This window comes from Oncorhynchus keta, chromosome 28 (genome assembly GCF_023373465.1).
Source record: "Oncorhynchus keta strain PuntledgeMale-10-30-2019 chromosome 28, Oket_V2, whole genome shotgun sequence".
NCBI lineage: Eukaryota > Metazoa > Chordata > Actinopteri > Salmoniformes > Salmonidae > Oncorhynchus > Oncorhynchus keta.
In genome coordinates, this window is record NC_068448.1 from 67041480 (window position 1) to 67054646 (window position 13167).

Here is a 13167-nt window from a genome sequence, read left to right on the forward strand (position 1 = left end):
AGTTGGGAGTCAGAATTGACATGTACGTGCAAATTATGTCATTGGTTGTAGCTATTAATGTCAGCATTCCGTGAGAATCAAATATTCTCACGACAGCCACAAGTCCATCTTCTTTGGCATAATTAAAAATATATATATATATATCATCTTTGGCATCGCCTGCCGGGCAACCCTGGGAGAGGGACTGTCTAATTGCAAAGCATGTTGGGTACCGTAGTCCTCTAACCCTGCTGCGCGCTGCAACTTCTTCGATACTCCACACATTCAGGTAGGATAATTTACTCGTTTCACTAAGTGTACTAGTGTATATTAGGTTAGAGACACATTATTATAGTCAGTGTTGTCATGTTTGAGGATGTCGTTTTTTGGTAGAAAAAGGGCAAAAGGCAGACATTCTGCTGTCAACTTTGACAGAAATATGCTCATAGGCTAAACCAGGAAGTTGACTGAAAGAAAGCTAGCGTTACAAGTTCCAGATGTACCTGTGATTTAAATGTGGAATTCCCAATTAAAAAGTTTGCTAAATAAAAAAAACTATCTAAATGAACTGTTTTCTTTGCCAGGCTGCCTGCAATGGATCAGTATACATGGTGATGGAATTCCCCACAACGCCAGACCTAGGTAGAGGGTGTGTTCCCTTGTCCGTGCACACCGGTGTAGTTTGAAACACACACTGTCCCGCAATTTAACTACCAATCTGCTTGAATAACTTCTAAGATGAAGTAATGATTGTTCCAATCCTTCCTGACAGAAGACCCAGGCCCAGTGGGGCCTCCAGGGGGGCAGAAGCAGCCTGTGAAGTCCCACCTGCTGGCCTCCAGAGAGCTCCTGGTGGCCTCCCTGTATAACCTGGCCCCCCTGCTGGACAGGACCCTGGCATCCGGTCTGCTCTCCCAGGAGAACTACTTTGAGGTGGGGGCAGAGAGGACCCCTCAGGGCCGGGCACGCAGGCTGCTGGAGGTTGTCCAGGCTGAGATGGACGAGGCTGGGGCCAGAGGCTTCATGGAGTGCCTCGGGAGATGCAAACAGCACTACCCGCGCCTCCGAGCCTGGCTCAGAACTGATGCAGGTATGGAAGGGCAAGTCTTCGAACACATGACGAATGTGTATAAATATAGTTACCTAGTTTCATCTTCCACATGCAAACTTGAGTCTTAAGACAATATTTGATGTCTTTTGTTTCCCCCACAGATATTCAGCGTGGACCCACAGGTATGGTAATGCAGAGGACCTCTTTCTGAAAGGGTCAGACTGTTGGTATGCATAGGTGTTTTAATCATCTGGCATTGGTCATCTCCTATCTGATTCAGTGTTGTGTTGTATTGTTTGGCTTCCCCAGAGCGTCAGCTGCAGGCCCAGCTCAGTGTCCTGTGTGGCCGGTTGGGGTTCTCTGTCCTGCCAGTCTCCCTGGAGCTGTTCTCTAATGGCACACTAACTCAGTTTGAACTGGACCAGGTCCAGGCAGTGCCCACATCTTACCAGCAGACCCACCAGCTCCTGTCCGTCTGTCTGTCCAAGGGAGAGAGGGCCTGCTGTAGCTTCTACCAGGCACTGGGCAGCGAAGACCCACAGCTGGCCTCAGACATCAGTGGTGACTTGTTATTAACTTGTTATAACAAGTTTATTACTTTTTAATTCTGTCTCGTGTTTTGTGTCTGTATTTCAGTCAGTGGGCTGGTAGAGGCTCTGCCTGATATCTCTGGTCAGTGGTCATGAAGTTTATATCACCTCTGTGGCAGTGGAGGATCCTGGGGTGTGTAGTACTCCTGTGGAAGTGAAGGATGATGGGTTATGTAGTACTCACACAGCAGTTGAGACCAGACAGACTGATGGGAAAGGTCTGTCTCTCCCAGACACCCACATACTCTCGGGTAAAGGTCACACCAGTTAACTATCATTATAACACAAGCAGATCAGTAGCAGAAGATAGATTCAGATTGAAAATGGAATAAACAATTGACAGTGACAACCTGTGTCACCTCCCCCTCCTTCTCAGATGTGCTCCAGCAGGTGCTGTCCCTGCTGGCTGTGGCTCCAGGTGAGGGGGCCAGGCTGAATGTGTGTGAGCTGGGGGTGGCAGTGGGTCTGCCCAGGAGGACCGTCAGAGAGTGCCTGTTGGATGAGGTTGAGGTGGGGGACATCGTTCAGCTCAGGGCCCTGGTCACCCTCTTCCTCAGTAAGACCCAGGATGCCTCTAGGCTGCTAAACAGGGTTGCAGAGTGCACAGCACAGCGTATGTCTCACTACTTACTTATTTGTATGTTTGTATCAGGTACTTCTCTATCTACCTATCAGTAACTGTTTTGTTGCTTTTAGGGGTGCTGCTCTCTGAGAGGGGATGTATGTTACTGAAGCTGCTGTCTGTGGCTGAGGCCTTTCTCCGCACTGGGGACCACCTGCAAGCTGGGGACCACCTCTGTACTGTGGACCACAACCTGCAAGCTGGGGACCATCTCCACACTGGGGACCACATAGACAAAGTGTGGAACATCTTTAGCTTGGTCCTGTGGGACAGCATGGCAGAGGCTCTGGAGGATCCTGGGGCTGCAGTGGAATCATTGTGGGATCCTAGGGATGCTGTCCGTCTGTTACGAGACAGTGAGAGAGTGGAGACAGAGCTTCTCCAGGAGTTGGAGGAATGCTGGGCAGACGGGGGAACTGAGAGCCTGTTACAGAGTGTTAAAGTACTAGCTCAGTTGCTACGTGATCTCCACCCTCTTCAGGACAGTCTGCGCCTCTCCCCTCCTGAAGAGGGGGCTGTGTACCCGTGCCGCTCTCGCAGACTCCATAGAGTCACCCGTTTCCAGGGCCTGCCTGCTCGGGTCATCCGCAAAGCACTGGGACACGGAGCTCACTCCAAACATCCAGTCCCAGCTGGTCTCCCCATCCAGTACAGAGATCTCTGCCTCTGCATCACACGTCTGCTGGACAGGGTGCACCCACAAGAAAGCACTACCTCCATAGATCTCTCCCAGGCTCCTATTGCTACCATCACCCAGCACATCTGCTCAACCCTGGCCCGGCCGGCGTTCGGCCCCCAGAGCTTTGATGCTGGGGTGAGACACAGGGTTCTGTCTGTGGTAAAGTATGACCCGGTCAGGTGGGGCCTGCTTAACTTACAGGAGCTGCATAAAGACACTCTGTTGGGTCTGGAGAGCTACCTGAAGCCAGGGGAGCATCACAGCTTCCAGCTTGTCCCAGAGAAAGTACGGATCTTCGGAGGGCCAGAGATACGCTGGGGAGAAAGGATCAGGGGCCCAGTCGCCATCGACAACGGGATAGAGGAAGTCCTCCAATTTGTCACCTCCGAGCCAGCCTCCTTTCTTATCAGTGTTAGCTGCCGCGGCTATGACAGGGGCCAGTACTTTGAGGTACACGAGCCGCAGTGTGTGCGTGTGTCTGGACTGCAGGAGCAGGGGGTGGGCGAGGTGCAGGGTTTAGGGGGGACAGTGTTGGTTTTGGCAGTAGAGGGCGAGACAGTGTGGATGAGAGAGGAGAGGCAGGGGAGGGAGTGCAGGACAGAGCTGGAGCAGGTGTCTCAGAGACACTCTGCCACACTACAGGATGGGGGCTGCTGCTTCAGTGTCACGACCCCAGGGACACGTTGCCAGGTCAAGTTCATCTACAAAACAAGGAGGATCTCTGCTGTGGCCGAGAGGGACTGTGAAGTTTTCTAAAAACCCTATTGCACAGGACTAGTATTATTATGGAACGTAGGTTATGTAATTATTGCCCCAGCATGTCCGTTTTACCCTATGGACGATTCGGACGGGATTAGTTTGACCCTATGGACGATTCGGACGGGATTAGTTTTACCAAACTGCCCCTGTAAATGTTATTTTTTTCTCATTCAAAATGTACCGTTATGACAGAGGCCTGGAGGCTCTACTATGAGCATGATGGTCTTCAGTTCAGAGAAAGTCATAATAATAATGCATATCACTAAGAACCATGAACTGTAACCTACGCAGACACTTAATTACCTGACGGATCTGGCAATTTATCTTTTCATTGGCACTTCATTTAAAAGAGAAGTATGACTCTGGGAAAGTTGATTTGTGAAGAAAAAAACGGTTCATTCACCTGTAGGCTACGTGCATATCATTTTGTTTTAACGCATCAATTTGTCCCTAAATTCTTACCCACACTGGGCGCAGTACCTGTTTAACTCAAAACACAGGGATGACGATTCACACGGGATTAGTATTATCAGAGGACCTGGGAGTTTTCTGAAAAACAGTAGGTTTTTAGGGGCTGGGATACCAACCTTCCTGCCAAGTAAAAATGACTGACATGGCAGATTCAGACAGGACTAAAATGACAGATGTGGTGATTTGCGCTTGTGCACATAATTATATTACCTGAGTTCCCCCAGTAAAACTAATCGCATCCGAAATGGGCTGAAGTCTCACTTGGTGGGATTTAATACCAGAAGCAACAAGCTGGTATTCAGGCATAGATTATGGCACCCACATGATTGAAAAAGGTTCTTCAGAACCAGAACCAGAAAGCTGTCTTCACATGTACAGCATGATGAGGTGTGGCGGACTCCAATGTTATTAAATCCCAGCTATAGAGCGAGACATAGACCGTGTTCATTCTCTCACTCCCAATCCTTGTTCAGTTACTTATCAACCTACACAGCAGCATTGTTTTCTATTTTTGTCCAACAATGCACAGTACCTTAGCTGATATAGTTCAATCATAATGTAATAAAAAATGTAAATAAACCTTGCACCCGACTTTTCCTACGAGCACCGACTTCGCCCATAACTGAGGAAATGTACTTAAGACTGATATGTGGTTGTCCCGCGTAGCTACAGTTGAAGTCGGAAGTTTACATACACCTTAGCCAAATACATTTGAACTCCGTTTTTCACAATTCCTGACATTTAATCCAAGTAAAAAATCCCTGTTTTAGGTCAGTTAGGATCACCACCTTATTTTAAGAATGTGAAATGTCAGAATAATAGAGAGAATTATTTATTTCAGCTTTTATTTCTTTCATCACATTCCCAGTGGGTCAGAACATATACTCAATTAATATTTGGTAGCATTGCCTTTAAATGGTTTAACTTGGGTCAAATGTTTCGGGTAGCCTTCCACAAGCTTCCCACAATAAGTCGGGTGAATTTTGGCCCATTCCTCCTGACAGAGCTGGTATAACTGAGTCAGGTTTGTAGGCCTTGTTGCTCGCACACACTTTTTCAGTTCTGCTCACACATTTTCTATAGGATTGAGGTCCGGGCTTTGTGATGGCCACTCCAATACCTTGATTTTGTTGTCCTTAAGCCATTTTGCCACAACTTTGGAAGTATGCTTGGAGTCATTGTGCATTTGAAAGACCCATTTGCGACCAAGCTTTAACTTCCTGACTGATGTTTTGAGATGTTACTTCAATATATCAACATCATTTTCCTCCCTCATGATGCCATCGATTTTGTGAAGTGCACCAGTCCCTCCTGCAGCAAAGCAACCCCACAACATAATGCTGCCACCCCCATGCTTAACGGTTAGGATGGTGTTCTTCGACTTGCAAGCCTCCCCCTTTTTCCTCCAAACATAACGATGGTCATTATGGCCAAACAGTTCTATTTTTGTTCATCAGACCAGAGGACATTTTTCCAAAAAGTGCGATCTTTGTCCCCATGTGCAGTTGCAAACCGTAGTCTGGCTTTTTTATGACGATTTTGGAGCAGTGGCTTCTTCCTTGCTGAGCAGCCTTTCAGGTTATGTCGATATAGGACTCGTTTTACTGTGGATATACTTTTGTACCGGTTTCCTCCAGAATCTTCACAAGGTCCTTTGCTGTTGTTCTGGGATTGATTTGCACATTTCGCACCAAAGTACGTTCATCTCTAGGAGACAGAACGCATCTCCTTCCTGAGCGGTATGATAGCTGCGTGGTCCCATGGTGTTTATACTTGCGTACTATTGTTTGTACAGATAAACATGGTACCTTCAGGTGTTTGGAAATTGCTCCCAAGGATGAACCAGACTTGTGGTCTGTCTGCAAAAAAAAATTCTGAGATCTTGGCTGATTTGTCCATGATGTCAAGCAGAGGCACTGAGTTTGAAGGTAGGCCTTGAAATACATCCACAGGTACACATACAAATGTTGTCAATTAGCCTATCAGACGCTATAATTTTCTGGAATTTTCCAAGCTGTTTAAAGGCACAGTCAACTTAGTGCATGTAAACTTCTGACCTACTGGAATTGTGATACAGTGAATTAAAAGTGAAATAATCTGTCTGTAAACAATTGTTGGAAAATTACTTGTGTCATGCACAAAGTAGATGTCCTAACCGACTTGCCAAAACTATAGTTTGTTCACAAGACATTTGTGGAGTGGTTGAAAAATGAGTTTTAATGACTCCAACCTAAGTGTATGTAAACTTTCAACTGTACCTTAAGTTGAATACACTGACTGTTATTCTCTCTGGATAAGAGCATCTGTTAAATTACAAAAAACATAAATGTATTCATATACCAGTTATTTAAAAAGCCTTTTTATACAGTGCTATTAAACTATATTGAAACTGGCCTCAGGCAAAGTTGTGCTGTGTTGTGTGTATACAATGAGGTAGAAAATAATGTCTGCACCAGCAACACAACCACAGTTATCAAAAGTTTTAATTCACAACCATAATAAAATTGCATAGGTAAAAACAGGGTAAAGAAACAACATTTTAAGTCTAAAGTGACCTCTACTAAAAGTTACAAAAGTTGCAGGGAGTTTCTGTATTCAGTTCTTAACTTGTTCATCTTACATGTGTGGACAACGCAAACCAGCCTTCTCCTTTCAGCTTGTCCACCTGTACTGGACAAAAGGGAAAATTGTATGATCGTCCTTAAAAAAAATACTAAACATTCCACAAATAGGATGAACCAGTGTGTGTGTGTGTGTGTGTGTGTACCGGAGTCCTGCTGCCTCTGGACTGTCCTCCAAGGCTTTGTGGAGAGACCCCACCAGCAGACCTGAAACACACAGGACCTCCTTAGTCAAGATGACCATCATTCCCCTGACCTCTGATCCCTTCATCCACATCACCTGCCGAGTCGGTTAGAATGAAATGTCCTAGTCACAGATCTAAAGTCAGTGTTGTATTGTCCCATTTACGGTTCTCTCTAAATGTACAGTCCTCCCTAATGAATACAGTTCTTATTTCAGACTCACCGTCTACTACCTCCACTGCCCAGGGGGGAGGGGTCCTGTTCAGGCAGCAGCATGGATGACTCTGGGCTCAGGCCTGCTGCTGAGAGGGAGAAAGTAGTAATGAATACTGTGTGGAGATGGTTACAACACACACCTCTTGTCTCACACACACAGCTGCCTGACCTGACAGTGGAGGTATGGGGGAGACAGAGGGGGAAACTCTGGCTGAGGAGGAGCTCTGTCTCTGTTGTTCTATAAGCTCCAGCAGTCTGCTCCTGGCTGCTGCACTCTGCCTGTTGAGCTCTAGGAGACGCTGTTCCACACTGCTCTCACAGCCTGGGCCCTCACAAACCACAGACTGTAGGAGACACAGAGAAACAGCAGGTACTTCACCTGTCATTCATGCAAAACTTGATTGAAGACACCAGTATGTTCAGCTCATGGCATGTTTATCATGCCGTACTGTACAGTACTCAAGAGACCTGAAATCTGGACAGTGAGTGTTGTTAGATGTGACCTCACCTGCTGTGTTTGCTGCTCTCCACCACAGGACCATGTCCCCCTCTCTCTCCCTGCCTCACGCTGGGGTGTTGTTCTGCCTGTACTGCTGGGAACAAAGCCTCTCTTCTCCATGCCCTGTTGGGGAGTCAGTCTCCCTGTGCTGCTGGAGACAGACCCCCTGCCTGAACTCTGACCTTCACAAATCTCTGACCCGGAGGGAGGAGTAGCGGGGTGGAACTGCCCCAGCTGATTCCGTATGAGGGCGTTCTGACGGGTCAGCTCGGCAATCTGAGACAGCATGGCACCCTGGGACGGATCGCAGAGGAGAGGGAGGGGGTCTGGGGTGGCGGCTGGAGGGGGTGTAGGGGCAGGGCGGGGCAGGCTGAAGAGAGAGGGGGCAAAGCTGAAGGTCTGGAGGTCGTCACAGGAGCCCCGGGTCACAGGGAGAGAGGGAACATGGTGAAGAGCCAGGGAATTAACAGCTGGGGAGGAGAGCAACATGACAGAATGAAAACATGAAGAAAGAGAGCAGAGTAGAGCCAAATAGACAACCCAGAAAGAGGTAGAGAGAGAGACCTGTTACCTGAAGTGTGACCGTGTGGCCGATTGTCTCTCTGACGTGGTGGAGAGAGCAGCACAGCAGGGTTGAGAGTGAGACCGGTCTGATGCTGTTCATAGGAGGGTACAGGAGTGTCTGCATCATAGGACGGTTCCCACTCACTGCCTGCATAGGGACAAGTCTTTACCAATACTCATAACACGTTGAGGAAAAGTAGAGTGAACCATGTGTGTGTGTGTACTGACCTGTAGCTATGCTGCCAGTCTCTTGGGGCTCATAGTCCCCGTCTCCTCCTAGTACCCCCAATCCCCCCAGAACCAGCACCACTGTGTCCAGCCTCTGTTCCAGATCACACGCTCGCTGCTGCAAACCTGCCTGGAGGGAAATCACTATTAGAGACCTCTTCATCGCACATAATGATATGAAGAAACATGAATTAGCCTTGGAAGCCATTCTTAAGGTAGAAGTGATGTAGAGAGATACTGTGTGTGACGTCTATTCTGACCTGCAGGGCGGCACTCTCCTCTCTCAGGGTCAGGGTCTCTGCGGTGAGGGCGTCTATCATCCCTCTCTGCTCCTTCACCTCCACCTCCAGCCTCCTCCTCTCCTTTCCCTCCCTCTGAGCCTCCTCCTCTCTCTGACCCACAGGGGACAAAGTTATCATTCATACTGGCAGAACAGAACATAGACACAGAGAACCAGTCGAATAGTCGTTAGGCATACCTGTCTGAGTAGTCTAGCCAGGCGGCCCAGTGTAGACACCAGAGCCACAGAGAAGCCTGTGAGGCCGTGTGTGCTGTGCTTTGGCCTCGTCGTCCCCTCTCCTTCCCCTGCTCCTGGGGCTCTGGGAGGCTCCTCTAGCCCTAGGCCATCCAGCTCTGTCTCCACCTGACCCAGCAAGCCCTGCAGCAGCCCCAGGCTGGACTGGTTCCCACTCAGAGAGCTGAGGGTAGAGCCATCCAGACCTGACTCAGTACTGGTCCCCCTACTGGCTTTCAAGGACCGGCTCTTCCTGCCTACATAGAAACAGACACATAGGAGAAACATGTTAACATATGCCTCTATGAACCAATTACTGCACTACTATGCATTAATGTGCACTAATTCAGTCAACTTTAGAGAATAGTACCTGATGAATTGACTGTTGTTGTGATGCACTATGAGTCGTACCTGAGCGGGTGAGAGGAGGGTCTGGGTTCAGGACCTGACTGACCAGGGTGAAATGCTCCCCAGGTTCAGGCTGGGGTTGGGGCTGTCTGGACCACAACCGCTGGACTTTTACTGTGGCATTCAGAGCTGGAGAGAGAGGAGGTAAGGAAAGAGAATGAGGGTGAGAGAGAAAATAGGGAGTAAGAGTTGATGTATAATACATCACATTATCCATCCTTTTTCCCAGTTAAACAATCTGTCCTCTTACCTGCTTGTACTTGAGTTCCCCCTGAGGCACTGGGAGTCTGAGGGGGGCTGTCTCCTCCTGCCCCCTGGAGGTTGGAGTTACACTGGAGTCTTTGCTGCTTCCCTCTAGTACAAGGCTTGGCTTTCACTTTCCGGGTAGACACCTTGTAACTGACAACAGAAAAGGATGTGAGCTGATGAAAAGTGTCTTACGCATTTAACTCAACCCCTCTGAATCAGAGAGGTGTGGGGGGCTGCTGTCTGGCAAATAATCATTTGTAATGGGTGTGTGTGGGCATTGGTAAGTGTTTGGCAGAATGTCAGCGTTGTTACCTGGTATCCATGTTGGAGTTGAAATTGACAGAGGCAGAATGGCCAGTTTCTTCATTACTATGGTCTTCAACAGAGTCCTCCAGCTCATTCAGAGCCTGAAATAAAAAATAAATATGTTAAGAAATGGAAAAAGACAAACACAAAGAGAAAGAGTGCAGTACCTGTGGGTCCATCATGGACTGGCTGAGGAGGGAGAGCTGTGTTGGGGCCTCTGGTTTCTGCAGGACAGGCAGGTCTGAGTCAGAGCCACAGTCTGGAGCCATGGTAACACTGGGGAACCCTGAGAAAAATAAAGAATACAAAATCACTCACAACAACACTTTAGAGCTTCCGTTAACCGGTCAGTAATAACCAGCTTTAAGACAATAAAAACATTGAAAAGCTGATTGACCGGGAGAAAAATAAAAATCCCATTGTAAAATAATGCCTATTAGGCTAACTGATGGAAATACCAGTCGATGTAAATACGTTTGACCGGTCTAAAGGTGTACGTGTATACTCGTTAGGCATGTTATTTATTACAGAGTGCAGACAGCAGGAGAGCTTCTGCTACAGCATCTCAAACAGCTGTTTCGTTGCTGCTAGACTGAAACCTGCCTTTATAGGCACAATCAGTGCGCAACAATTCTAAATGCAATCGTGTTTTAAAAAGTTGATGGCCACAATTAAAAATAACTAGTATTTGTATTCATCAACTGGTAATTGGAGCGCGCTTTGGCTTCATCAGTGCATCACACACCACTTTGCAATGAAATGGAGGCCGTGAGCATTTTGAAAACAGACCTAATTATTTGAATCCTGAACGTTTTGCTACATATGAGGTATGTCTAACCTTGCTTCAAAGCAGCCTAGCCAAAATCAGACCACGTCCGTAGAGGCATTTATTGTATTAAGACTTCCATATGCCATTGAAACCAGTAGACTATTTCTCTCATGTTCTATTGATTTTCAAATCAAGTTTATTTTTTACATTGTCCAGTAGCCAAAGGCACAATCCTAGTCATATTATCAACCCATGTTAGTTGTTGCATCTTTAGATCTCCCCTCTTTCTACATTTCTAATGGATATTTACATCTCCGTCACATGAAACATCTCGCATGTGTGGTGTGCTTTTGACAACAGCGTTTTCCCGCTAATTGCATTATGGAATGAACATTTGTGAAAAGCCTCCTGCGCATTGCTTATAATGTGAAGAAATAATAGTTTGTCAACATTTTAAGCGAAACGTTCTGATCTGTTGCATCAGACTCATTGCTTTTTAAAGTTTTGTTATGTAGTCTATGCCTACTGGTTGAATTTGGGATCTATCATCCCACAACTGTCCCAGAGTGTTTGGAACAGGCTCTCTTTCCTGACAAGCTGACCAATAGAATAGGTCAACTTTTCTACTATGGGGCATAGTAGATTGACCAAGGCTTGTGATTTTGCTGTTCATTACTCATCTTGTTGGCTGAGGAAAAGTAAATGTGGACACTTATTCTAAAATCTTCAAAGTGCGCATTGGAATTTGGTAAGGATGCATGTAGTTCCATCCTCGAGTTGCATGTTAATATGAATTACCATAATCTAAATGTGCTTTCAGTCATTCGGAGCAACGCGGGTGGACGCCCTAATCAAGTTATGGGTCTGGTAAATTTCTCAAATGTCCGGTGCCACAACAGAAACCCTGTAAGATGCATAGAGAACATTCAAACACAGACATACAATAAACAACACATGAAAACAAAACACATTGAAAAGCCATTCATTAATCCATAGCAGGATAAGAGCAGTATCATACCGGTCTGCCTGCGAGGCGCGTCGCCAAACAAGTCTTTGACCACAGCCATAGCTCTGTCTGACCGGGCCAGAACGTCCTGCAGTTGAAACTGATCTGAGAACACCTACAGCACAATGAGATAACAAGTCTTCAGTGTGAAGACGAAGGTTTAATCTGCAGTTATGTAATATAAACAACATTCAAGAAACATCTGTGGGGATTCAAGGGGATGTAAGTGATCACCGAGTTGCGAGCTGACTTAAGTTTGCAATTTCAAAGTAGTTTCATGTCAAATTAGATTTACGTGAGATACCCCTATGATCTACGCATGAGGTCTGTCTGTACTCCTCACCTCTCTGATGATGTTGAGGCTGGCGCGGTCTAGCGGAGCTGGGCTACCAGGGAGGTCCTTCTTCCTCCTGTGTCTCAGAGCTCTCTCTCTCAGCTCCCACTGGGCCACCACTCGGTTCTGGGACCGGTGCATCTCATGACGACGATTCTGAGGAGGAAAAGAAATGAGTAGGCATACTGACCTAGGATAACTAACAACATAATAACATGAGAGAAAACAACAACATGTCTCTCTTACCAGCTCCTCCGGTGAAGCCTTGTGTACAGAGAGGTCATGGACGGTGCTCTGAAATTAGCAGAAGATGGTAGTCATCATAATTTCATAAATGTATCTCTTCATTCTCCCCTGGTGGCAAAGTTGATTCCATGACAGGGACAGCAACTACTAGCACACTCACCACCCACTCTCTCTTCGGGGCATTGGCCTTCTTGGGACGCACAGCAGGTCGTTTTCCTTGACCGTGCTGTAAGCGGCCCACCCTAGTAAACGACATCTGAGAAGAAAACGATAACTAGCTAGAAAATGTCTGATTAGCTGGCTAACGTTAGCCTACCTAGCTATGTTGTTTGCCAGGAGTTTTTTCAATGAAAGTCATACGCAAGCTACTCTTAAACTAGGTAGTTGTAGCTTGCTGGCAAACTAGGTTATTAACTGTAGCAAAGTGTTTAGTTAGTTTGCTGTATTCATTGTTTTCTTTCCGTTGTGGAGTGGCGCTGTGTTCAACAGTTGTTGCGCGCTTCTGGGTGAAATGTGTAACCTCCTAGTTACCAATCAAACGACACCACAGATAGAACAATGACACAGATATTTCACTGATTGTATAAATGTGAAGCATCCGCTTTAAGTTTCCACTCACTACCAAATATGGTAGTGAAAGGAAGCCCACTATGGCATTTTTGCCGACATTCTGTAAATGTTCTCATCGATGAAATATTTGATCTCAATACAGTTTTCTGTTCCCAAAACTACAATCTGGTATGAACATAGTGGATTAAGTTTAGTAGAATTTGCCCTTTGCAAACTTTTTACAACATCGCGTTGTTTAGAAGGTGCTCAAAGGCGAATTGAGTTATTGCACACGGAAATATGCAGATATACTAGAACAACCCA

The 13167-nt window shown here is 46.6% G+C and overlaps 2 protein-coding genes across 6 annotated transcripts; one reads left to right on the plus strand and one right to left on the minus strand.

Moving 5' to 3' along the window:
* Positions 1 to 147: 147 nt before the first annotated feature.
* Positions 148 to 4735, plus strand: LOC118372520 (uncharacterized). 4 transcript variants are annotated; one of them, XM_035758443.2, is made up of 8 exons: positions 148 to 268; positions 564 to 621; positions 752 to 1069; positions 1192 to 1212; positions 1340 to 1591; positions 1740 to 1871; positions 1997 to 2233; positions 2317 to 4735. In XM_035758443.2, exons 2-8 carry the CDS (start codon positions 588 to 590, stop codon positions 3675 to 3677), a joined length of 2355 nt encoding a protein of 784 aa, XP_035614336.1. In that variant the 5' UTR covers positions 148 to 268; positions 564 to 587; the 3' UTR covers positions 3678 to 4735. The 4 variants fall into 4 exon arrangements, with proteins under 4 accessions (XP_035614336.1, XP_035614337.1, XP_035614338.1 ...); XM_035758444.2 differs by having other exon boundaries at positions 755 to 1069; XM_035758445.2 differs by having other exon boundaries at positions 184 to 268; positions 564 to 628.
* A 1881-nt stretch (positions 4736 to 6616) lies between these two features.
* On the minus strand, positions 6617 to 12836 carry spice1 (spindle and centriole associated protein 1). 2 transcript variants are annotated; one of them, XM_035758460.2, is made up of 17 exons: positions 12455 to 12836; positions 12295 to 12342; positions 12058 to 12204; positions 11727 to 11829; positions 10107 to 10225; positions 9946 to 10040; positions 9635 to 9783; positions 9388 to 9513; positions 8941 to 9233; positions 8723 to 8854; positions 8463 to 8592; positions 8242 to 8382; positions 7680 to 8140; positions 7341 to 7515; positions 7179 to 7254; positions 6919 to 6979; positions 6617 to 6816 (listed from the first exon to the last, which is right to left on the minus strand). In XM_035758460.2, the coding sequence occupies exons 1-17, from the start codon at positions 12548 to 12550 to the stop codon at positions 6763 to 6765; spliced, it is 2406 nt and encodes an 801-aa protein (XP_035614353.1). In that variant the 5' UTR covers positions 12551 to 12836; the 3' UTR covers positions 6617 to 6762. The 2 variants fall into 2 exon arrangements, with proteins under 2 accessions (XP_035614353.1, XP_035614352.1); XM_035758459.2 differs by having other exon boundaries at positions 7179 to 7257.
* Between the last annotated feature and the right edge of the window lie 331 nt (positions 12837 to 13167).

What these genes read in the sequence shown, in the direction of transcription:
- LOC118372520 (XM_035758443.2), top strand. Translation starts at nt 588, where the DNA reads ATGGTGATGGAATTCCCCACAACGCCAGACCTAG. An exon ending in TATTCAGCGTGGACCCACAG is followed by an intron (nt 1,213 to 1,339) that starts GTATGGTAATGC and finishes TGGCTTCCCCAG; the next exon opens with AGCGTCAGCTGCAGGCCCAG. An exon ending in GCTGGCCTCAGACATCAGTG is followed by an intron (nt 1,592 to 1,739) that starts GTGACTTGTTAT and finishes CCTCTGTGGCAG; the next exon opens with TGGAGGATCCTGGGGTGTGT.
- spice1 (XM_035758459.2), bottom strand. Translation starts at nt 12,550, where the DNA reads ATGTCGTTTACTAGGGTGGGCCGCTTACAGCACGGTCAAGGAAAACGA. An exon ending in CGCGCCTCGCAGGCAGACCG is followed by an intron (nt 10,226 to 11,726) that starts GTATGATACTGC and finishes TATTTTTCTCAG; the next exon opens with GGTTCCCCAGTGTTACCATG. An exon ending in AGTCCATGATGGACCCACAG is followed by an intron (nt 10,041 to 10,106) that starts GTACTGCACTCT and finishes TTTTTATTTCAG; the next exon opens with GCTCTGAATGAGCTGGAGGA.